Genomic DNA, 24,747 nt, shown 5'->3' on the forward strand with positions numbered 1-24,747 from the left:
GGTCACCAACTGTTAGTCTCATAACATGAGTGTGTATATCTCTTTACAGCATCATCTCAGTTTTATCGCAGCTCTCTGGACAACTGTTGTTTTCAGTCATTTAATTTTGGTACGCCAGCAGCCTTCTGTACTTCATAGCTTTCACCATACAAAATATATTATGTGGTGTGCCTGGTTTCACAGAGTGCTCTACCTTTGACAAAATAGAATATACCTGTTACAAGAAAAGTAAGGGATATGCTTGGGGGAGGGAGGGGGGGGGGGAGGGGTGTGTACACAGGTGGGGCAAGTTTTGCACTGGTCTTCTTCAGGGGGATGACAAAGTAGCAAGGGATTGGAAACAGACGTGGCAAATGATGGGCCAGGATATTTTGTGGGTTGGGAGGTCAGTGAACTACAACTTTGGCATGATTGGGAAGGGTTATGGATAGGCTGCTCATTTACGGGCTCAATGATAAGTGATCAGAGCTCTGACAAAGGATATGGTTGTTACACTCATTTTAATTATACCATACAGAACAGATGCACTCAATGGTTGCAGATGTCCATATGGTTCTAGGTTGAATGCAGCATTATGTTCTGGGCAGTTTTACTGTTCCTGATGGGAACTTCCAATTCACAGTTCATGCAACATTTCTTGTAATTAAGAGAGTACCACAGTACTACAACTCAATTACTGACCACCCTATCTTCAACTTATAAACGGCTTCCTTGTTTATCAAATGAAAAGCACGTATTTCTGGCTCCGAGGGGTTGGTGTAAGCCATTTTGTGCAGTGTAATCTTGACAGACCATCAAGGGCATTAATGATCCTCTGAAGAGATACAGATTTTGTGCTCTGGGTGCCAATAGTGAGATCATCAGCTTACAAGAAACTCTGGTATTGGGGGCCAGAGGCTGGTTGTCCATATATTGAACAGAACTGAAGAAATAACATTTCATTGGGGATGCCCATTCTTCTGTTATCTTCGTAAACTGCACTGTTCTTGTAAATTAATGAGGGGCCAGTGATTCTGTAGGAGAGTGGCAATTTGCACGGATACTTGATGAAATGCAAACTGTCTCTCAATTTTCCAACTCTGGAGGATGTGCTGGCCAGGAAGATTTTACTAAATTGATTGCCAGATCCCAAGCATTAGTTAAATTGAAACTTCCATCCCTGTTTAATTCATTTTCTGATATCTTTATTTCACTAGACTCCTTAATTATGCTGTTCCAGAAACTTGGTGTTTACACCAAGACAACCGTCTCATCACATTTCTTCCCATGATTGTATGTGATACAGAACTTCAGCAACAGATAATTTTCATGGTTGTTTTAGTCAGGTGTGTTGCTGATATTCTTTGCATTTCTCCTCAACTGCCCCATGTAAGGTATGCCTCATTCCCATTGAATGTGATAAACTCCTGGCTTTTACAAAGAATATTTTTTATCGTAATTGAGTGGAGTGAAATACACTGTATGCCATGTTTTCATAGGAGTCTACTGAACTGTCTGGATATTTGACCATCTTAAGGCAGATAAGCAATTTTTGGCTTCTCGGTGACTGTCTCCACCTCTTTCTCAGGTGTTCCCGAGTTTGATTACATCGTCTGTTCATCGGATGCTCTGAGTACACATTCTTCCAGAACACCAAGTGTTGTAATTCTCTGGTGCAGCTCTCCTTGTCTGAAAGTGTTAAAGCTGTATGGATGAAAGTTTTCAACACTGAATTTCCCTGTGATGGATGGTGATGGCTTGATGTGTGGAGAGAGAGGTCAGTGTGCATAGGTTTTCTATATACGCTGTGGTCCATGGATCTGTCCATTCTCTTAACTAACATGTCAAGGGTAGGTAATTGGCCCTGTTTTTCAAGCTCCATAGTGAATTTTATATTGCAGCATACAGAGTTTAAATGTTTCAGGAAGCCTTGACACTTTTCCACTTCATGTGGCCACATCACAATTGTGTTACCCAAGTACCAATAAAAACATGTACAAGGTGAGTTCAATAAGTAATGTAACACATACTTTTTCTGAAATCAAGTTCATTTTATTCAGGATTCCAATACATCACCCGTTTGGCTACAACACCCTATATTTCAGCATAATCTCAGTTGAATGTGACAAGTTTTCATGTGACACCTTTTCCCCACCTACCTGGAAGGGCCTATATGCCTGCATGGTACCACTCTACTTTTCAATGTCGGAGCTTAGCTCTTGCAGCTTCACTAACCTCCCCATCATCCATATACTGATTCCCGCAGAGTGCACCTTTCAATGGCCTGAATAGATGGAAATTGGAAGGCGTGACATAAGGGCTGCAGGGTGGATGAAGAATAACTGTCCAATGAAGTTTTGTGAACTTCTCTTAGGTGCACAAACTTGTGTAAGGAATTGAATTGTCATAGAGAAGTAGAAGTTCGTTTGCATTTTTGTGGCAACGAATATGCTGTAGTTGTTTCTTCAGTTTCCTGAGCGTAGCACAATACACTTCAGGGTTGATGGTTGCACCACAAGGGAGGACATCAAGCAATGTCCCAAAAGACCAATGCTGTGACTTACCAGCTGAGGCTGTGGCTATGAAGTTTTTCTTCGGAGGAGAGGTAGTGTGATACCACCCCATGGATAGCTGTTTTGTTTCTGATTCAAAGTGATGAACTCAGTTTCATCACCTGTGACAGTGTTCGACCAAAAATTATCACCATCGGGCTCGTAATGCGCAAGCAATTCTGCACAGATGGTCCTTTGTTGCTCTTTATGGTCTTTTGTTATGCGGTGGGGAACCGAGCGGGCGCACACCTTTGAGCATCCCACCTGGTGAATGAGTGTGTCAGCACTACCAACAGAGACATCCAGTTGAGCAGCGAGGCATTTGTGATCCCTCAGTCACCTTGAATGAGTTTGTCCCCACATTCCAATATTGCAGGGGTCACAGATGTGTGCCACTAGCCAGCACATAGGAGATAGGATAGGTGTGCGTGATCTTGCTGCGATAATGACAGATGCCTCACCCAATTACTCATTGTGCTTTTGTTCACTGCCAGGCCTTCATAGACATTCTGCAAGTGCCAATGAATATCTGCAATTTGCTGCTTTTCTGCCAAAAGAAACTTGATGACAACTCTTTGCTTGGAACGCAACTCCCTTACAGACACCGTTTTGAAGGCTACATATAGTGCTACTACCTATTGAAACTTCATGAAAGTATAGGGGCTTAAGTGAAAATATACCAAGATGTCCCATAACAAATACTGGATTTTTTTCAGTAAAAATTGGCCAAGAGAAAAAGTGTTGCATTACTTGTTGAAAGCCCCTTGTAAGTTTCAACTTAACAGATTTTTAGTACCTTTGCTTCAAAGTGTCTCATGTATAGGTTCACTACAACAGATTATAAAGGATTACCCATTGCCATGCCGTCAATTTGTTCATAATATTTATCACTGAATAGGAAATATGTAGATGTCAGAACATGTCTAAAAAGCTCTGTCAAACAATCATTGAACTTTTCCACAGTTAGTTCCAAGGAATAGCCACATATTTGCTGAGAATGTGTTTCCATGTGAACACCACATTAACGACTCTGCTGACATTGTACAGCACATCAGTCAATTGCGGCCCGAGGTTACGGATATTGTAGTCAGTTTCAAGGCAGTCTCCCTCTTTTCATGAGTTCCGTTTTCAGATTATGTGGAATTATTTGTGAAAAACTTCCAGTGATTGTTTCACAGAACTTTTAAGGCACATACTCACATCTACTTATTTCCCTTCCAGTGATTGTTTCACAGAACTTTAAGGCACATACTCACATCTACTTATTTCCTATCTGACAGAAATTATTATGAACAAATCAGTGGTGTGGTGATTAGTAGTCCCATATTGCCTGTCATGACAAACCTAAACAGGTGACATTTAGAAGCAAAGACACTGGAATTCACCAAGTTGAAATTCAAGTGTTACTATTGGTATATGGGTGACACATCTGTAGTATGGCAACATGGAGTGGAAAAGCTTCAAAACTTCCTGGAATATTTAAACTCTGTCCATCATAACATAAAATAACTTGAAAAAGAGGGCCAACCCTTTCATTGATGTATCAGTTAAGAGGAGGATGGAAGAATACGTGGGTTACAGTGTTTATATGAGGGGGTGATTCAAATGAAAACCTTGAAAGTTCAACAACATTTTGTAAAGTTGTGTGACGAATTGGTAGGTGGCAGTAGTGTTCCTTGAGGTTCAGAAAGTGACCAACAGGTAGCAGAGCAATACTACAACACAGGAGAAGGGAGCAGCATCCACAACAAGATAAACTAACCTTCCTGCTGTCAGCATGCCCTGCTCTTGAGCAGTGGTCTGTGATGCATTTTTTGTATAGCGGGGGTGTCAGACCAATTAAAATTCATCACAGAATGACAGCACATGGTGATTTGTGTTTGCCATTGCAGAAAGTGAACAACGGGTGTAGGAAGTTCAAAAGCAGTGTAACTTCTGTGGAGGATGCCCCAAGAACAGGGCAGGCTTACTGGGTAGTGATGGACGAGAACATTGCATTAGCGGAGGAGCGTGTGAAGGAGAACAGTTGCAGAACTCTGAATGAAAAAGCTATAAGTTTGAAGATTAGTATTGGTTCAGCACAGAATATTGTTCACAATACACTGCACTTTAGTAAAGTGTCTACAGGATAGGTGCCAAGTCAGTTGACTGCTGAATTGAAAGACCATCATGCTGATGCCTGTGAAGAACTTTTGCATCATTTCCACATCAAATGTGATGCTTTTCTGGGAAACCCTGTTACACGCAATGAGACTTGGGTCCACTATCACCAACCAGAAAAAAGGTCAAGCACTGAATGGTGCCACAGCTCATTGCCAAAACCAAAAAAATTCCATGCTCAACCGTCTTCTGGAAAAGTTGTACTCATTCTCTTCTGGGGTGCAAATGGTAAATTTTAGATCATTACATGGGTAGGAAAGTTACATGCTGAAAAATCAACTTTGGTGTGCAATCAGGAGTAAACAATGAGGACTTCATAGTTTAGGAGTATTTCTACAGCGTGCCAACATTCAACTGCATACAACCCGTAAGACGGTTGGGACTGTTGGGAATGCAGGAGAATGGCATAGGTTATCTTCGGTCAGAAAGGTTTCTGGCAGTTAGTAATAAAATGATATTTATTAAATACGAAGAAATACTCAACTTAAATGATGCTGCTTCTTGTGAAATGTTCAGCTCAATTTGAAATGACTACAAGCCCTCTAAAATATTAAAGTCGTGTGAGTGTGCCTCTGAATAATGCTTCTGTAGAGTCCAGAGCTGGCCTATGATGCCTATGGAGCCTACCGTATTTACTCGAATCTAAGCCGCACTTTTTTTCCGGTTTTTGTAATCCAAAAAACCATCTGTGGCTTAGAATCGAGTGCAAAGTAAGCGGAATTTCTGAAAAATGTTGGTAGGTATCGCCACAACTAACTTCTGCTGTCAAATATATGTAACGCTACACAGGCATGCTTTGCAGGCACAAAGATAAATACTGGCGTCAAAACCTGTGAGTCAGTAAATAAATTTTAAAAAAAGGTGGAAGACGAGCTTTTTTCTCCGCCCCGAGTTTCGACCACTGCATTTTCATACATTATCCAACGAAGCAAATACAAATTCCATATTGTTCATCTTCGAATGTAGTAGCATTTCAATGTACTACAAAAATCCGACTGGCGAGACTGTTTGGGATGTTTGTCAATATGGACAACTCTACGTTCTGAATTTTTTCGCTCCTGTGAGAAGAGATGGTTGCTAATAGGAACTTTTATGAATTGTGAATCACATGCGGTATTCTCTTCACCATAGGAATAAGACGAATATAAACATTTTGCCATGTATTCTTTCGTGTTTGCTGCTATCTCATTTAAATCCTGTCTGCCTAATAAACTACGAAACTAGTGTGAGACAACAGCAAATGCGGAAGAATATACATATCAGAAATAAAGCACGACAATTGACTAGATTTTTAAATCTAAGATGACTCTAATTTCTGTGCAGAGTATAATGTACTTAAGAAGTGTCTACAAGGTTTTTCAAACGGCGAAAAATTTTAGCTAAACTCTTGTTCAGAACATCTTCTATCAAACGCAGTCTATTATTTGGTTCTTGTTGATCATTATCAAAGAAATCAGCAGTGTAAGTAACAACAAATAGCAGTCTCTTGCCATTGTTTCGCTAATGAGACAATTCCTCTCTCTCTCTCTGTCTCTCTCTCTCTCTCTCTCTCTCTCTCTCTCTCTCTCTCTGTCTCTCTCTCTTTTTTTTTTTAAGGCAAGCCATGCCGCGAGCGGTGACAGGTCGTAAACACACATTATCAGAATGCGACAAACAATGCATGACACAGTACAGTAACGCATTTTCAGCTTAGTGTGATGTAAACACCTATAACAAAGAGAACAGCACTTATCAGATCAAAGAAAAATAAGCAATCAATTCAAACCAGACGAAGCATGTGAAAAAGGAAGGGTAACCGTATAAATACGGACGGAGCGCCTGATGCATAGCAATGGCTGCCTGGTAAAGCTTAACTGCTAAGCTTACGACTCAAATAAAACTACTGTAGCTGTATCGTCATTCATTCGACCTAAATTGTGTCTCATATTACAATGGACCAACTTTGTTTCGATTTGGAGGTGCGGCCTAAAACTTTTCTCTCCCTTGAATTTCGAGTCCCAAATTTCAGGTGCGGCTTAGATTCGGGAAAACTTTTTTTCCTTGATTTCGAGTCTCATTTTTCAGGTGCGGCTTAGATTCGAGTGTGGCTTACATTCGAGTAAATACGGTAAGTCTCGGAGACTATGGACGAATACTGCAGCCTGTAGACTCAGCATTAGTTGGAGACTATATGCGACTCGGCACACTGAAGAGAACTGTCCACCATAGATCAGAGCTCTGGTATTTAACGTGGCATCGACCAGTTGCTATCCACACATGATGCCCATAGGTTGGCAGCTGTGGAGGGAAATCTTGTGGCAGAAGCATCATAATCATCATAAGAGTGGAGCCTCCATTCATTCTGGTGCTAATGACAGATGTGACCAGAAGCTGACGTGGCATCGTAATATGCCTGACCATGAATGGTGACTACAGTGCGTGGCTCCCAGGCATGTTGCTAATTGTATATGTGGAAGTATACTTTGTCAGACACTGTGAGCTTTGTGTGAAATTGCTGAGGAGATGGCACAGTTTGAGGATGCAATAAGCTCAAAATAGTACCATGAGGATGTCCTTGTAGAAGCTCTGCTAGAGACCTGCCATTAGAAGGCAGAGAGTGATAAGAACTGAGGAACAAGAGAAGAGCATTCACTGTGTAACATTCTCGGCAGAGCTTTGTCATCTTTATCTTAAATATTCTTACGAAGCATTCGGTTTCCCCATTGCTTTGTGGTGAAAAAGATACTGTAGTCAAATGCTTGATTCCATTGAAGGAACAAAACTGGCAAAGTTCTGTAGAAACAAACCAAGCTCCATTGTCAGAAACTGTCACTTTTGGTAATCCCTCTAAACAGCAAATAGCCTCCAATGCATGAATGGTGCTCGTTGATGATGTAGAGTGCATAGGAATGCAGAATGGAAGTGAACTGTATGCTTCCACTACAGTCAGCCATCTCGTATTCCAGAATGGTCCACAAAAGTCAATATGAAGACGTATCGATGGAACAGTAGAATGAGACCAATTGAAATACCGATGCCGAGGCACTGCAGAATTCTCCGAACACACACAACAGTGCACAGTGATGCGTTCAATCTGCTTATCAAGTCCAAAACAGTACAGTGTCGATGAGCAAGCTGTTTGAGCTTGACCAGACACCAATGCCCCATGTAGAGCTGACATAGGACAGAAGCTTGACATTTGTGAGGAACTAGGACTCAAGTATATCCATTTGATGAGTGAACCAGAATAACACCTTGCTGTATTGAGAATGCCTGACATTACAGAAAGTAACAGTGAATGACAGCATCCATGATCTCCAGTATGTTAGTTGGTCACCCATGTTGAATGAGTTGACAAAAGCCATAGAGATTCATCAAACAAAATTTGAAATTCATCACATAGGCATTAACATCAGGAAAAGATGTGTGAGATGGCAGGTGCAGCACATTGCCCTGAGTTTTCAGACCAGAGAGATCAAAAGCATACAAACCAAAAGTGTTCTGACTCCAAACTACTGGAAGGACAGTAAATGGCATTGATTTTTGTAGTATTCTTATAAGTAGTATTTAAGACACATTATTAAAATGTCAAGTTTAGCACCCCAATAAGCCATCACACACAAATTTGAAGGAAGAAATGGTGGACTGCCAAATAATTTGTAAGTATTGTGATTCAGTAACGCAAGAGGTGCATCTCTATGTCCAGTCGCACTGATCAGTCATCAGGGAAATGAACAATTCAGTTGAAATTCTAGTAAATTTTGATCGGCTGTGGACAGGTTTTGCTTTATGTGCATCTTCATGTTTTCGTGACGTAAAAACTGTTCCATAAAATTTTGGGTGTACAGCCGCATAAATTCAGCTTCTTCTTCTTCTAATATTTTGGCTGAATACCGCTCAAGGACCAAACCACTGTGTATGTGGCCAGAGCAAGTGCTGGAGCGTTAGTCACCTTGGCTCACTATGAAGATGGCTGGACAGTATTCAGCCGAAATATTAGAAGAAGAAGCTGAATTTATGCAGCTGCACACCCGAAATTTTATGAAACAGGTTTTGCTTTATTAAAAAAGTACATACAGGTGCAGATTTACAACGCCTGCCTCAACTTGGCATTAATAATATTTACATCCATGCGTACTACTTGCTGTTTTTTGTGCTGAATGCTTTTACGAGTGTAACTTTTGAGAGCAAACTTGCTGTACATGATCAGATTTGTTACAGGAAAAAAAAGTACAGCATCTTGATGAGGACAAAGTTTACATCCATGGCGGACAAAGTATTGTGGGCATGATATGACGTTATTTCCGGCCCGATGGATGTAATGACTGTTTGTGCTTGTGCTAGCACATATCTTGTTTATGAGAACACTGTACCTTGTGCCAGCCTGCAAGAGTGTGGCTGGCCACACTTGCTGGCAGCTGTTTGGCGTGGCACTTTGTCAGTAATTGCAATTACAGGACATGGCATGTCAGCGTTTGCTGAATCACAAGTTTCCCCCTGGTTCGAGAATTTGCACGATGTGATGGGGTTGGATTTCAGTGCTACAATATTTTAGAAAGGAGTCTTTCATCAAGAATTTTCTGAGCAGTTGCGTCATGTTGCATTTCATCAGAAAATGATTTTCCAGCTGAACAGTCAAGATTTGCAATTTATAGTAAGGCCACATAGCTCAGTAAGCCATTCCTTGTAGGTTTTCTGTGGTCATTTGGTACATCCATAGAATTTGAATCAAGCAACAGCAACATTAATTTGGCTGTCATAGTAATCTGGTTAGAGATGTTATGTTCATAAGTGCCCTTGTCTGGCTGAGGTTCAGGAAAATGTTTGACAACTCAGCTTGGAAAAAATAATCGACAATCCTCACCTTTGATACTGTAAGCTGCAGTTGCTGAAGGTAGCTTATCCAGTCTTCTACCTTCTTGTCGTAACTACAAAAGGTGGCACAGTGATTTTGTTCCTTTGTTCCTCTTTTCTAAGCAGTAGTGTTTGAAGAGCAGCCATGAACTGTGTCATCTGATGTAACTGAGACAAAAGTAATTAATGTAAGTTCACATTCTCATTAGGCATCATGCTAAATAATGAATCTCACAAATAAATATGATAAATAATAAATACAGTTAGATCTGAAACTGAAAATTCCCCCACATGCACAGTAAATTATTGCACATGGCCCCCCCCCCCCCCCCCCCCCCCCCCCCCCGCCAATCACGATATGCGAACGACTTAGTATTCTCACGGAAATGTGGCATCAAGTTTATGTCACTCCCTTCAAATTAAATTAAAAAAAAATATTCTTTGCAGTGTTATGATCTAGGTGACCAAAACCTAGGTGTCTATTGCATTCTATGCGAATGTAGCATGAGTCATTTCTCACGTGGGACACACTATCAGAATAGTTGAGGAGAGATGGAGGGAACATCAGTGACACACCGGACTAATGTTGTTGTAATGGTTTGATGCAGCTCTCCATGCTACTCTATCCTGTGCAAGCCTCATCATCTCCGAATAACTATTGCAACCTATATCCTTCTGAATCTTCTTACTGTATTCATCTCTTGTTCTCCCTGCAATTTTTACTCTATACACTTCCCTCCAATATTAAATTGGTGATCCTTTGATGTCTCCAAATGTGTTCAACCAACTGTCCCTTCTTCTTGAAAGGTTGTGCCACACATTTCTTTTCTCCCCAATTCTATTCAGTACCTCTCATTTTGGCTACTTCCTTTTACTGATGTGCTCTGGCATCATCATCAGGGACAGTCCACCGCAATTGAAAAAGTCCTTACCATTCAGAAAAAATTTGTCAGATCTGTTTGTGGAGTACCTCCAAGAACTTATGCCATAATCTTTTTAAGCTGATAGGGACATTAACTGCTAGCTCATAATCTCTCTTTTAAATTATGACAGTTATGCTTCACAGTCCTGCTTAATATGAAACGAGTGAATCATACCAGCATAATAATACAACAAGGAACATGCTCTGTGACATGAAGAATTTGTGTTTGGTACAAAAAGCTATAAAGTATACGATAGTTTGATTAAAATCACTTGATAGTAGACAATTCATGCGTTATAACTGGCTTCCTCCAGTCAGAGTGCTTAACGTCATGCTCGAGCCATTCGCTGTTGGCAGTCTACCACAATTAGTTCACTTTGAACACCCTGTTCAGCTTTCTTTGTGATGTCTTAGGATCCCAAATCCTGGATGTGGCCCTTTTATTTTGTATGTCATCACGTATGATAACCACCCACACACACACACACACACACACACACACACACACACACACACAATTATGCAAATGATATACACACATACACATGCTTCATACACAGCACTAACCAAATACTACTGGATCCTTTGCACAAGACCAGATTCAGTGTCATTTATATAGATTTATAATCACAAAGATCACCTTACGTTACATAATCTTTGTACAACATTCTGTGAAACTGAACTTTTGAAGGCTGTTAATCATTTTACTGGGACAGCAGATTCATAAGTTCAACAACCTGTAGCAGTGTAACAGCATAGGGTAGCGGCTAGCATTTAAACTTTACATGTAGAAGGTGAAAGGTTCAAATCTTGTCAAATGTAGCAATTTTTTTTTATTTTTCTAAGTCTAAGTAGTTGTAACAGCATAGGGTAGCGGCTAGCATTTAAACCTTTACATGTAAAAGGTGAAAGGTTCAAATTTTGTCAAATGTAGCAATTTTTTTTATTTTTCTAAGTCTAATCAAATACTTTAATAATCATTTTTATTCATTTGATTGGTTTAAATATAATTTTTTTTGTTTCTAACACTTGCCACATCATTTTTGTCATCATATCTACTTTTTTTATTTGCTCTTATTTTTCTTCCTATAATTCTTTTTTAGCTTGGAATCTGCTTGTGTCACATATAATCTGCAACCAAATGCTGACCAGGACTGCTCATTGGTTGCTAATGTGCCATCCTGTGTAACGAGTGTGAGGATAGTTTCAGATAACCTATGACAGGGAGAAATGAACATTTGCTTTTACCGCTAAAACTGAAATTTGCTGCGAAAGATGGCTATGTATATTATCAAATTTTTCTGCCTTGGGTTTCCTGGTACAGGTTAGCCTTAAACACCATGAACAAAGTGCTCGTGATTTTAGTTCCGCCACTGATTGCTGTTTTTTGGGATAAATTGCACCTCATGAGCTTGTGGTTAGATTAGGACACGAGATTAAATTCAAGGCTACAATACCCATCGGCTACCGCAGTTCAGTCATTGGTCACTCAGAATCGGCTGTCGATAGAGTGTCTCCCATTTCCATTGTATCTCTCAGCAGTCGCTTCCAGTGTGGCTCCACATTAGACATTAACAGGATGTGTGAAGGGACCTGCTATGTTTGTGTGTTGCCTATAACTGAACAGTAGCTGACAGCAGGTGTGGTAACACTGCAGCGGCAAGTGACAGATGCCAACTCTCAAGTAATTTTAATCAAACTGTAGAAAAAAAGGAAAACAAATCTTCATCTCACTTCCAAGTAATATTAATTCCCATCAAGGTGATAATTGATTATTTAAAAGTAAACCAAAAGTTTAAGTTCTCTATATGAATTCTTTAATAGTGACAGACATTATTATTTCTTGGATCTTTATGTGCTTTCCTGTTTCAATGTAACTTGTTGCTGAATTAACCTGTATAATCAAATTATTAGTGTACAGCAAGTCATGAAAATTGTCTTTGTGCTATAAATCAAACTCTATGTTTGGATAATATCAGAAATTTGTTTGTATAACCTAAACATTTCATTATTAGTAATATGAACATGATAGTGATTTAAATGTTTTCATTCATTCCACGTACCGTATTTACTCGAATCTAAGCCACACTTTTTTTCCGGTTTTCGTAATCCAAAAAACCGCCTGCGGCCTAGAATCGAGTGCAAAGCAAGCGGAAGTTATGAAAAATGTTCGTACGTGCCGCCACAACTAACTTCTGCCGTCGAATATATGTAGCGCTATGCAGGCATGCTTTGTAGGCATAAAGATAAATACTGGCGCCAAAACCTCTGCGTCAGTAAATAAATTTTTTTAAAAAAAGTGGAAGACGAGCTTTTTTTCTCCGCCGCGAGTTTTGACCACTGCATTTTCATACATTATCCAACGAAGTAAATACAAATTCCGTATTGTTCATCTTCGAATGTAGCACAATTTCAGTGTACTACGAAAATCTGACTGGCAAGACTGTTTGGGATGTTTGTCAATATGGCCAACTCTACGTTCTGAATTTTTTCCTATCTGTGAGAAGAGATGGTTGCTAATAGGAACCTGATGAAATTTGAATCACATACAGTATTCTCTTCACCATAAGAATAATACGAATATAAACATTTTGCCATGTGTTCTTTCGTGTTTGCTGCTATCTCCTTTAAATCCTGTCTGCCTAATAAACTACGAAACTAGAGTGAGACAACAGCAAACGCGGAAGAATATACGTATCGTGTCATGTTTATATTCGTATTATTCTTATGCCTAATAGTGATACAGTCAGAAATGAAGCACGGCAAGTGACTAGATTTTTAAATCTAAGATGACTCTAATTTCTGTGCAGAATTTGATGTAATAAAGAAGCGGCCGCAAAGATTTTCAAACGGAGAAAAATTTTCCCCTAACTCTCGTTCAGAACATGTTCTATCATACGCAGTCTATTATTTGATTCTTGTTGATCATTATCAAAGAAAGCAGCAGTGTAAGTAACAACAAATAGCAGTCTCTTGCCATTGTTTCACTAATGAGACGATTCCTCTCTCTCTCTCTCTCTCTCTCTCTCTCTCTCTCTCTCTCTCTCTCTCTTTTTTTTGACACAGTGCAGTAATGCGTTTTCAGCTTAAGGGTGACGCAAACACCTATAACAAAGAAAACGGCATTTATCAGCAAAATAAGCAATCGATTCAAACCAGACGAAGCACGTGAAAAAGGAAGGGTATCCGTATAAATACGGATGGAGCGCCTGACGCATAGCAATGGCTACGTGGTAAAGCTTAACTGCTAAGCTTACGACTCGAACCAAACTACTGTAGCTGTATCGTCATTCATTCGACCTAAATTGTGTCTCATATTACAATGGACCAACTTTGTTTCGATTTGGAGGTGCGGCCTAAAACTTTTCTCTCCCTTGAATTTCGAGTCTCAAATTTCAGGTGCGGCTTAGATTCGGGAAATTTTTTTTTCCTTGATTTCGAGTCTCATTTTTCAGGTGCGGCTTAGATTCGAGTGCAGCTTAGATTCGAGTGCAGCTTAGATTCGAGTAAATACGGTACACACACTATCACACAATAATAGATCAGTGGAATAAATTGAGAAAGGTAAGATGTGCCCTTAGAACTTGAATGAATTAACACTTTTTCTTTCAGTTTCTGTCAGTCACGTAATAAGTTTCAGTCTTCGAAATGCTGTGCCTGATTTTTGTGGGGTGAAATACTAAGGTTGCACTTCGTAGCTGGCAGTTGGAATTCATGGATGGTTATTTGTAATGATTTCTCATTGTTGCATTGTCGCAGTTAGTATCTACTTACCAACATTACAAATATGAGAGCTGTCATATAGTTAGTATTAATATGTTATATAATTCTTGTTCTTCTGCATCCAGTACCACTGCACATCCGCTTTATAAAGTTGGAGTTTGGCTACAGTTCTATTGTACACCACATACAGCACCAGTAATACAGTCACAGAAAATCTTCTACACCTTTTGCAACAAAGTAATTTATATTTTTGTGTTTTTATTTGTATTATGGTTCGGCCATTGCCTTTTTGTCTTTTACTGTAACTAAATAAAGCTATCCTCAACCAAGATTGGTTAAACGCTGCGGTGGTTTACTAGACATGATCATATGAGGTGGGGCATCAACTTGCCTTTTTTGAATCTCTGAACTGATTTATCCCACCAGTTGTAGGGAGATCTACAGCTTAATGTAGACCCCAATTCCAGTGCACCTTGGCATTTTTAACATTAACATGTCATTGTCAGAGGTGAAAGAGGCAGTAAATGAAAGAAAAAATCCTAGAACTGAAGACTGAACCCCAGACTTTGGGATTTGTAGTCAGACCCATACCTATTAGTGATCAAGCCACAATGTCTATGTAGTGCATTTTTATTGTAGTTAAAGAAATAAACTTGTTTCTAAATCATTCATTGAGATGCAGGTCAACACACTAAAAGTGTGGACCTGTGTCACCTTTCGTGTTCTTTTATAGTGTACACTTGAGATAGATATCTGAACTTTGTGTGCTTGCTTTGCAGGGTATTGTCTCCATTCTTCAGGCTGATAATGTTAGACGTGAAATTCCTCTAGTGTATAGAGCCACTTTAGAACTTGACATTCAAGGTGCACTTTCAAGTGGGAAATTCACAGTAGCACGTGACTTACTTCTGCAAGTTCAAACACTTAATGTTGTGAGGAAAGTGATTGGAGGAGAACCACAGTGCACAGAGTATATTCAGGTCCTCAAAAATCCTGCGACTGCAGACAAAGCAGCTGATATGCTGATTTCTGTAAGTATTTGCATTCACTTTCTGCATTTTAATATTTAATGTCATTCAGACTTACAAGAAGATTCTTCTGAATATATCTGAATCATTGGCAAGGAATGGAATTTGTGTAAAAATGTTCCATATTTTATATGTAGTCCCCAAAGATCAAGCTGTGTTAATGGAAAAGTATGTATGACTGTAGCTTGACTGTGGTGAAGATTACTGCAGAAAGACTGTACATGTTGAGGTGCAGGATTAGGTTATATTGTGAGGTTTTAGATAAGAGGTGATTTGTAATCATACAGAAGAACTGGAAACCAAGAAAGACAAATGGCTTGACTGATTAAAGAGAATGATATGTCAAACAAGACAGGAGGTCCATACAACCAGATGAAGAATGAGTAATAACTTTGACTATTACATAAAAAATTAAAAATAAAAAAAAATTAATTGAAGATTGATAATCAATAACACCCTTACATATGCTGTTCATGATGACTTCATTTGGGTATCACAAGTTCTTGTTTTTTTCGTGTAATATGTTTGTGGAATCTTGCAGTGGGTAACTGTGCAAGTAATAAGTAATAATGTAACCTGAAGACATTATTTCATGTTGATAATCCCATGGTTTTTTGTTGTTTGCAAGTTGTTTCATTAACCACTACTGATCCGGATGTTTCTGTGCTTCCAGGCCACTTACAGGTAATTTAGATTATTTGTACTATATGCCAAAATTTTAGACACGAGCACAAAATAACTCATTTGGAATGCAGTCCCCTCCGTTTAGTGATAGCAGCTGTGATTGAAACATATATTCTTTATTCTTCTTTGGATCATTAAATATTCTGCAGTATGCTAATAAAGCAGGTAACTAAAACCAAGAACATTACTGTCAAAAATATGTTAATCTCTCTCTCTCTCTCTCTCTCTCTCTCTCTCTCTCTCTGTGTGTGTGTGTGTGTGTGTGTGTGTGTGTGTGTGTGTGTGTGTGTGTGTGTGAGCGAGCGCACACATGTGCGCGTGCATGCGTGCTAAAGTGATAGAAATATGTTTACTGTGAGTGAGTAGGGATTTAATTTCAAAATTATGTACATGATACTTCTGAATGTTACATAACTACTTTTTTTTTTCTCCAGGCTTTAAAGGCAGTAATGGGAAGTTTGGGACCAGATGAATGTCATCGTGTAAAACTATTTATCTTGCACCTGATCACCCAGAGTGACAGAGGACCTCTGCTGAAGGAACTTGTACTGAACTCTCCAGATCTCTCCATTTTGTTTGCGAAATCAGAATTAAAGAAAGATGATTCTGAGGGAGTCACTATCCCAGAATTACTTCTTAACACCAACTGGAATGTTCCTGTTGCATCACAGAGTAAGTTTACCATGGGTCCATGTCTTCACAGGGATAATTAAAAATTAATGTAATTGGCTAGAATAGAATTCATATTAGCACTTGAATATTGTAATAAGTCTGTTTATTTATTTACATAAAATGCCTATATTAGAGTTGCCCATGTATCTCAGACAATCTTTTTTGTGAGATTTATGTAATACAATTCAGCTGTAAAACTGTAAAAACTCCTTATGAAGTTAATTTTTTCCACTTAGTAAGTTTACCACATATCATTGTACTTTGGATACGTAAAAATTGATTTTTTTAATGTAATTGTTCCCTGCTATATTTTACTTTGCAGACTGTTGCGCAGTTTCTCACTAGTATGTCATTTGTTTTTATGTTGTGGTGTCTCCTTCTAATCCCATCCGTTACGTATCCCCTGACGTGGGTTCGTGGGTGACTTTTCCAAACTTTCCCCATTTCCTAACCGTTGCCAGTCCTTTTCCTTTATCTCTCTTCCTTTCCCTTCAACCCTTCTGCCAGAAGAAGAAGCCACTGGCATCGTAAGCTTGCACATTTCTTTAACCTTTATATGTATGTTCTCCGGCCACCTCTTGATGAGTAAATTTTCTTATCTACACAGCTATAATATCACAATTAGTAATGTTTCTGTCTTCATGCTTCTCTTGTGACAACATAACAACTTAAATTGGAACCATTACATAAAGAATTTTGTGGAGAAGTCAAACTGAAGAAAGTGATTTTTTTGGCAAAACACGTAGAAGGTACAAGACATCTGCTAATGAGATTGCCTGCATTGTGGCTTGTGCCTGTGTGCTCTCTTCTGGAGTATTGCTGATGGTAGAGAATCCTCACCAGATAGGATTGATGAGGACATCAATAAAGTTCAGAGTAGGGAAGCTTGTTTTGTATTATCGTGCAATAGGAGTGAGAGTGTTGTAAATCTGATAAACAAGTTGTCTGTGGCAGTCATTAAAACAAAACCATTTTTCGTTGTGGCGAGATATTTTCACAAGATTTCAATCACCAACTTCCTCCTCCAAATGCCAAAATATGCTTTTGACTCCTACCCACTAGGGAGAAATGACCATAGTGATGAAATAGTAGAAATCAGACTCTAAAGAAAAGATTTGTTTGTTCATTTTTCCCACATGCTATTCAAGAGTGGAACAGTAACTAAATAATGTGATGTGGTTGTGTACCACTGCTACCCAGTATTTGAGTGTGAATTGCAGAGTAATGATGTAGATGTGCAAATGGATATTTAGTGCCTTTCTGGAAATGAAATATTTTCTCGAGTGTTAGAGTCATTTCTGTTTCACTTCTTAATTTTTTTCATTATTTGGCTTATGTTAAGTCCTATGAAAACATTGGAGGTACATTTTCCCCAAATACCTTCACAAATCAGTTCTGTATCAGGTCTGACTTAGTGAATGTATTAATTGATCAGTATGTTGTGACACAGGTCCTGTGCAGAATTCCTGGATAGGGATAATTATCAACTGTAAGCCAATCATTGTGAAATCTTTGTTGTAAAAATGATGAAAAATGAAACTAAATAACTACATGGAAACAAATCAGTAATACTGGACTAAATATGGCTACTCCTCAAGCTCTATGTCCTGCTTAAAATTAAAGTTGTCAAATGTGAACCATGGACCTTTCCATTGGTGGGGAGGCTTGCCTGCCTCAGCGATACAGATAGCCATACCGTCGGTGCACGTAAACATAATTGGGGGGGGGGGGGGGTATCTGTTGAGAGGCCAGACGAACATGTGGTTCCTGAAGAGAGGGAGCAGCCTTTTCAGTAGTTGCATGGGCAGCAGTCTGGATAATTGACTGATCTGGCCTTGTAACATCAACCGAAATGACCTTGCTGTGCTGGTACTGCGAATGGCTAAAGGCAAGGGGAAACTACAGCCATAATTTTTCCCAAGGGCATCCAGCTCTGCTGTATGGTTAAATGATGATGTCGTCCTCAGGGGTAAACCTCTCCCCAATGTTATTCAATCTGTATATTGAGCAAACAGTAAAGGAAACAGAAGAAAAATTCGGAGTAGGTATTAAAATCCGTGGAGAAGAAATAAAAACTTTGAGGTTTGCCGATGACATTGTAATTCTGCCAAAGACAGCAAGGACTTTGAAGAGCAGTTGAACGGAATGGACAGTGTCTTGAAAGGGGGATATAAGATGAACATCAACAAAAGCAAAACGAGGATAATGGAATGTAGTTGAATTAAGTCGGGTGATGCTGAGGGAATTAGATTAGGATATGAGACACTTAAAGTAGTAAAGCAGTTTTGCTATTTGAGGAGCAAAATAACTGATGATGGTCGAAGTAGAGAGGATATAAAATGTAGACTGGCAATGGCAAGGAAAGTGTTTCTGAAGAAGAGAAATTTGTTAACATCCAGTATTGATTTAAGTGTCAGGAAGTCATTTCTGAAGGTATTTGTATGGAGTGTAGCCATGTATGGAACTGAAACATGGACGATAAATAATTTGGACAAGAAGAGAATAGAAGCTTTCGAAATGTGGTGCTACAGAAGAATACTGAGGATTAGATGGGTAGATCACATAACTAATGAGGAGGTATTGAATAGAATTGGGGAGAAGAGGAGTTTGTGGCACAACTTGACAAGAAGAAGTGACCGGTTGGTAGGACATGTTCTGAGGTATCAAGGGATCACAAATTTAGCATTGGAGGGCAGCGTGGAGGGTAAAAATTGTAGAGGGAGACCAAGAGATGAATACACTAAGCAGATTCAGAAGGATGTAGGTTGCAGTAGGTACTGGGAGATGAAGAAGCTTGCACATGATAGAGTAGCATGGAGAGCATCATCAAACCAGTCTCAGGACTGAAGACGACAACAACAACAACAACAAACACAAAATCAAATGGAAGTAATGCAGGAGTAGGTTTAATAATGAGTAAACAAAAAATAGGAATGCATATTAGCTACTATGAACAGCATGATGAGATAAAAGAAATTATTCATATAATTATGGGAGACCAAAATTTAATAGTCATGGAGGACAGGAATTCAATAGTAGGTAAAGGAAGAGAAGGGAAAGTAGTAGGTGAATTTGGACTGGGGGGGGGGGAAGGAGTGAAAGAGTAAGCTGCCTGTAGAATTTTGCACAGAGCATAATTTAATCATAGCTTAAACTAGGTTTAAGAATCATGAAAGGAGGTAGTGTACGTGGAGGAGACCTGGAGACAGACACTGGAAGGTTTCAGATTGATTGTATAATGGTAAGACAGAGATTTCAGAACCGGGTTGAAAGTTGTAAGACATTGCCCCTTGATTGTATAATGGTAAGACAGAGATTTCAGAACCGGGTTGAAAGTTGTAAGACATTGCCAGGGGCAGATGTGAACTCAGACCACAATTTATTGGTTTTGAACTGCCGATTAAAATTGGAGAAACTACAAAAAGGCAGGAATTTAAGGCGATGGGACTTGGATAATCTGAAAGAACCAGAGGTTGTCGAGAGTTTCAGATGAAGCATTCAGGAACAATTGACAAGAATATGGGAAATGAATACAGTAGAAGAAGAATGGGCAGCTTTCAAAGATGAAATAGTGAAGGAAGCAAAGGATCAAGTGGGTAAGAAGATGAGGGCTAGTAGAAATTGTGGGCTAACAGAAGTGATATTGAATTTGATTGATTAAAGGAGAAAATATAAAAATGCAGTAATTGAAACAGGTGAAAGGGAATACAAATGTCAAAAAAATGAGATTGACAGGAAGAGCAAAATGGCTAAGCAGGAATGCTTAGATAACAAACGTAAGGATGTAGAAGTACATCTCACTAGGGGTAAGATAGATGCTGCCTGCAGGAAAATTAGAGAGACCTTTGGAGAAAAGAGAACCACTTGTATGAATATCAAGAGCTCAGATGGAAAACAAGTCCTAAGCAAACAAGAGAAAGCAGAAGGGTGAAAGGAATGGGTAGAGGGTAGACATACTTGAGGGCAGTATTATGGAAATGGAAAAGGTCATACATGAAGATGAGAAGGGAGATAAGATACTGCGTGAAGAATTTGATAAAGCACTGGAAGACTTAAGTTGAAACAAGGAACCGGGAATAGATAACATTCTATTAGAGCTACTTGTAGCCTTTAGAGATCCAGCCATGACAAAACTCTTCCATCTGGTGACCAAGATGTATGAGACAGGTGAAATACCCTTGGACTTCAAGAAGAATATAATGATTTCAATTCCAAAGAAAGCACGTGGTGATAGGTGTGAAAATTACTAAACTCTCAGTTTAATAAGTCACGGTTGCAAAATACTAACACAAATCCTTTACAGAAGAATGGAGAAAATGGTAGAAATCGACCACAGGGAAGATCAGTTGGCATTCCAGAGAAATGTAGGAACATATGAGGCAATACTAACCCTAAAACTTCCCACAGGTTAAGGAAAGACAAACCTACATTTATAGCATTTGTAGACTTCGAGAAAGCTGTTGACAATGTTGACTGGAATACTCTCAATTCTGAAGGTGGCAGGGGTAAAATACAGGAAGAGAGAGGTTATTTGCAATTTGTTCAGAAACCAGACGGCAGTTATAAGATTCAGGGGGCACGAAAGGGTTGAATTGTTGGAGAAGGGAGGGAGACAGGGGTGTAGCCACCACCAGTGTTATTCAATCTTTATGTTGAGCAAGCGGTAAAGGAAACAAAAGAAAAATTTAGGGTATGAATTGAAGTCCAAGGAGAAGTAGAAACTTTGAGGTTTTGTGATGACATTGTAATTCTGTCAGAGACAGCAAAGGACTTGGAAGAGCAGTTGAGCAGAATGGATAGTGTCTTGAAAGGAGGATACAGGATGAACATCAACAAAAGCAAAATGAAGGTAATGGAATGTAGTCGAATTAAATTCGGTGATGGTGAGGGCAGTAGATAAGGAAGTGAGACACTTAAAATAGTAGATGAGTTTTGCTATTTGGGAAGCGAAATAACTGATGATGGTCGAAGTAGAGAGAATATAAAATGTAGACTGGCAATGACAAGAAATGTGTTTCTAAAGAAGAGAAATTTGTTAATATCAAGTATGGATTTAAGTGTCAGGATGTCCTTTTTGAAAGTATTTGTATGGAGTGAAGCCATGTATGGAAGTGAAACATGTACGATAAATAGTTTAGACAAAAAGAGAATAGAAGCATTTGAAATGTGGTGCTACAGAAGAATGCTGAAGATTAGATGGGTGGATCACATAGGTAATGAGGTGGTACTGAACAGAATTTGGGAGAAGAGAAATTTGTGGTATAACCTGACTAGAAGAAGGGATCGGCTGGTAGGACAAATTCTGAGGCATCAAGGGATCACCAATTTAGTACTGGAGGGAAGCGTGAAGGGTAAAAATTGTAGAGGGAAACCAACAGATGAATACAGTACGCAGATTCAGAAGTATTTAGGTTGCAGTAAATACTTGGAGATGAAGATGCTTGCAAACTATAGAGTAGCATAGAGGCTGCATCAAACCAGTCTTAGGACTGAAGACCACAACAACGACAACAACAACAAGTGTGCTTCACAACTTCAAAAGCAAATATTGGAGTTTATTTAGTATAAAACTAGCAATAAATGAGGTGATAATCATAAAATTCATACGTTGAAACTGAAGAATATGGAACAAGAACACACATCTTGGTTTGTTTCAGAAGAAACTGCTCTTCTAACCCAAAACATAGACTGTGTTAAACAAGAGGTTGAAATATATAGACAAAAAACTGTGTTTTTGTGCTTAAGAACTACAATATTTCATTGTGAATACACTGTCAAGACAATTAAATTGAAGAGTATCGGTTTGTAAGACACAATTAGATAATGTGGTTACCAGTTGCTAAAGCCAGGCCACTTGGAGGAGATGATTCAGACTTTTGAAGATAATGCTTTGGAGCTATAATTTCAGGATTAGGTGGCTGTTCAGACAAGTTTAAAAACAATTATAGAACTAGAGAAAGGAAGAAAAAATTTGCTGAGCAGGAAAACCAACTGGATACACACAATTATCAGTGATCAAGAGATGTTTCTCCTTTCTTATGTGTCATATTGTAGCGACTGGAGTTTTGCTCACTTGATCGTAATGGAGTGTTACAATGATGATGGCTATTGTCACGATTGCTAAAGGATTATAACCTCTGCAGGAAGAACAGTCTCAGTGGGGAGAAAGTTAAAGGAGAAGAAGTCATCTTCATAAACAACTCATACCACTCCTTCTGTCTCTCTGGCATGACCATTTTACAAGATGTTGCTCTGTGTGCAGCATAGGGCTACTATATTGTTGTTGATGAAACAATACACCGTACCTGACTTCTTCAATGTTCTTAGTTTCTGTCAGTTGCCATACCTTCAATTATTGTGGGAATGGCAACTTTTCCATTCTTTTCAGTGAAATGAACAGGAGAGAACACACTGTAATTCAAACAAGGTGAAAATGGGTGTAAACTAATTGTTACTGCAAAAGAATCTAATACCATGTAACTGGAATGATGGAAGCTGCAAGAAACTGTTTAAGGACAATGCTGTTTGCAGTAGGATGATTGCAAGGCCAGAAGACTGTAGTAAAAAGCAGGAAGACCTGCAAGGAATTGAAGATTGGTGTAGCGGCTGGCAGCTGTCAATCAATGTCAGAAACAAATCTCCACTTTCATACACAACTTTAAAGTGTGCAGCAGTTTTTTCTCAGCAAAAAGAATGTCTTGTGAATCACTGTCCATTTTTATCAACTGAAACCTTGATTCAAGGACTGCATACCAATGTGGAGAGATATGTAACAAGCAATAACAGTGCTTTCCCTGCACGTGTTTTTGTGTGTGTGCTGCAGATTGACCCAGGTCAGTTGCGTGGTATTGCTTGTTCGACGATGATATATTCCTTTTATCTGCACCCCCTCCCCCTCCCCACCCTCACTGAATCAGCCAACCGAGAGGATCTCACTAGCCTAATTGTGCAACTCCCCCACCCTTTCCATTTTAATGCTCCTTGAGCATACACTTTAACACAGCCACAGGGTTGGTCTGTGCCATCAGTATTTCGTTATGCTCTCCATCATCCTGTGCACACACTGCTTAGTGGGAAGTGCTCCATGCGATGCACTGAAGTACCCACACAAAGCCGTGGCGCAGTGGCTCAAAGAAAGTTGCCGAGACTGGCACAGCAAGCCAAACTGGGCACTCCACAACCTCAGGGTCATGTTTGAATCTAGGAATGGGTGGATCACATCACTGGTGTGATCCATTTTGCTACTGATTCATCCCTGCCAAAGACTTCAGGAAAACTTAGAAGGCAGCTTACCCACTGTTGGAGCAAAGAGTATGGCTCTGCAATCAGAGAAGAGTGTGAGGCACTGTGTAGGTTCAAGTGGAGATCATCAAATGAATGCAGCATTTTCCCACTTAGGTTGTATTTATTTATATTTATTCTGCATTCCTCAACTAGTTTCAGCTTTTAGAGCCATTATCAAATGTTTAGCTGAATAAAGAAAACACACTACATAACTGTCAAAAAGTGGGAACACAGTTAAAAACCCAAAACTAGTTTTGGAATAAAGAAATAGTCAAAATAATTACATCCTCAGTGGAAAAATGCTGCATTCATTTAATACATTTTTAAAAATTGAGAAGCCTTCAGTTTTTTGGGTGCTGAGAGCAAAATACCATCATATTACAAAAGATAACAAGAAGAAATGATGGTAGGAAATGCAGAACTCATTAGCCATTACATCACCCCTTCGATTGTAAGATAGACTTTAAGAGGATCGTAGGAAAAGATGCCCACTTCCTGGTCTACTCTACAATGGCATTCTGCAGACCTACTAAGGAGACAGCAAAGAGATTGTGGCAGATCATTCGGTTCACATACCGTATTTGCTCGAATCTAAGCCGCACTTTTTTTCCAGTTTTTGTAATCCAAAAAACTGCCTGTGGCTTAGAATGGAGTACAAAGTAAGTGGAAGTTCTGAAAAATGTTGGTAGGTGCCGCCACAACTAACTTCTGCCGTCGAATATATGTAGCGCTACACAGGCTTGCTTTGCAGGCACAAAGATAAATACTGGTGCCAAAGACTTCTGCGTCAGTAAATAAATTAAATTAAAAAAAAGAAGAAGACAAGCTTTTTTTCTCCGCCCCAAGTTTCAACCACTGCATTTTCATACATTATCCAATGAAGTAAATACAAATTCCGTATTGTTCATCT

At 39.2% G+C, this 24,747-nt stretch overlaps 1 protein-coding gene across 3 annotated transcripts in view; it reads left to right on the top strand.

Moving 5' to 3' along the window:
* The window catches only part of LOC124802488 (integrator complex subunit 8), a 195,740-nt gene that overhangs the window by 57,889 nt on the left and 113,104 nt on the right, over positions 1-24,747 (top strand). For all 3 annotated transcript variants that reach the window (XM_047263298.1, XM_047263299.1, XM_047263300.1), the window contains exons 7-8: positions 14,949-15,200; positions 16,316-16,553. In XM_047263298.1, coding sequence (XP_047119254.1) covers positions 14,949-15,200; positions 16,316-16,553 — 490 coding nt within the window. The remainder of the gene's footprint in view (positions 1-14,948; positions 15,201-16,315; positions 16,554-24,747) is intronic.

This window comes from Schistocerca piceifrons, chromosome 6, assembly GCF_021461385.2.
Source record: "Schistocerca piceifrons isolate TAMUIC-IGC-003096 chromosome 6, iqSchPice1.1, whole genome shotgun sequence".
NCBI classification, from domain to species: domain Eukaryota; kingdom Metazoa; phylum Arthropoda; class Insecta; order Orthoptera; family Acrididae; genus Schistocerca; species Schistocerca piceifrons.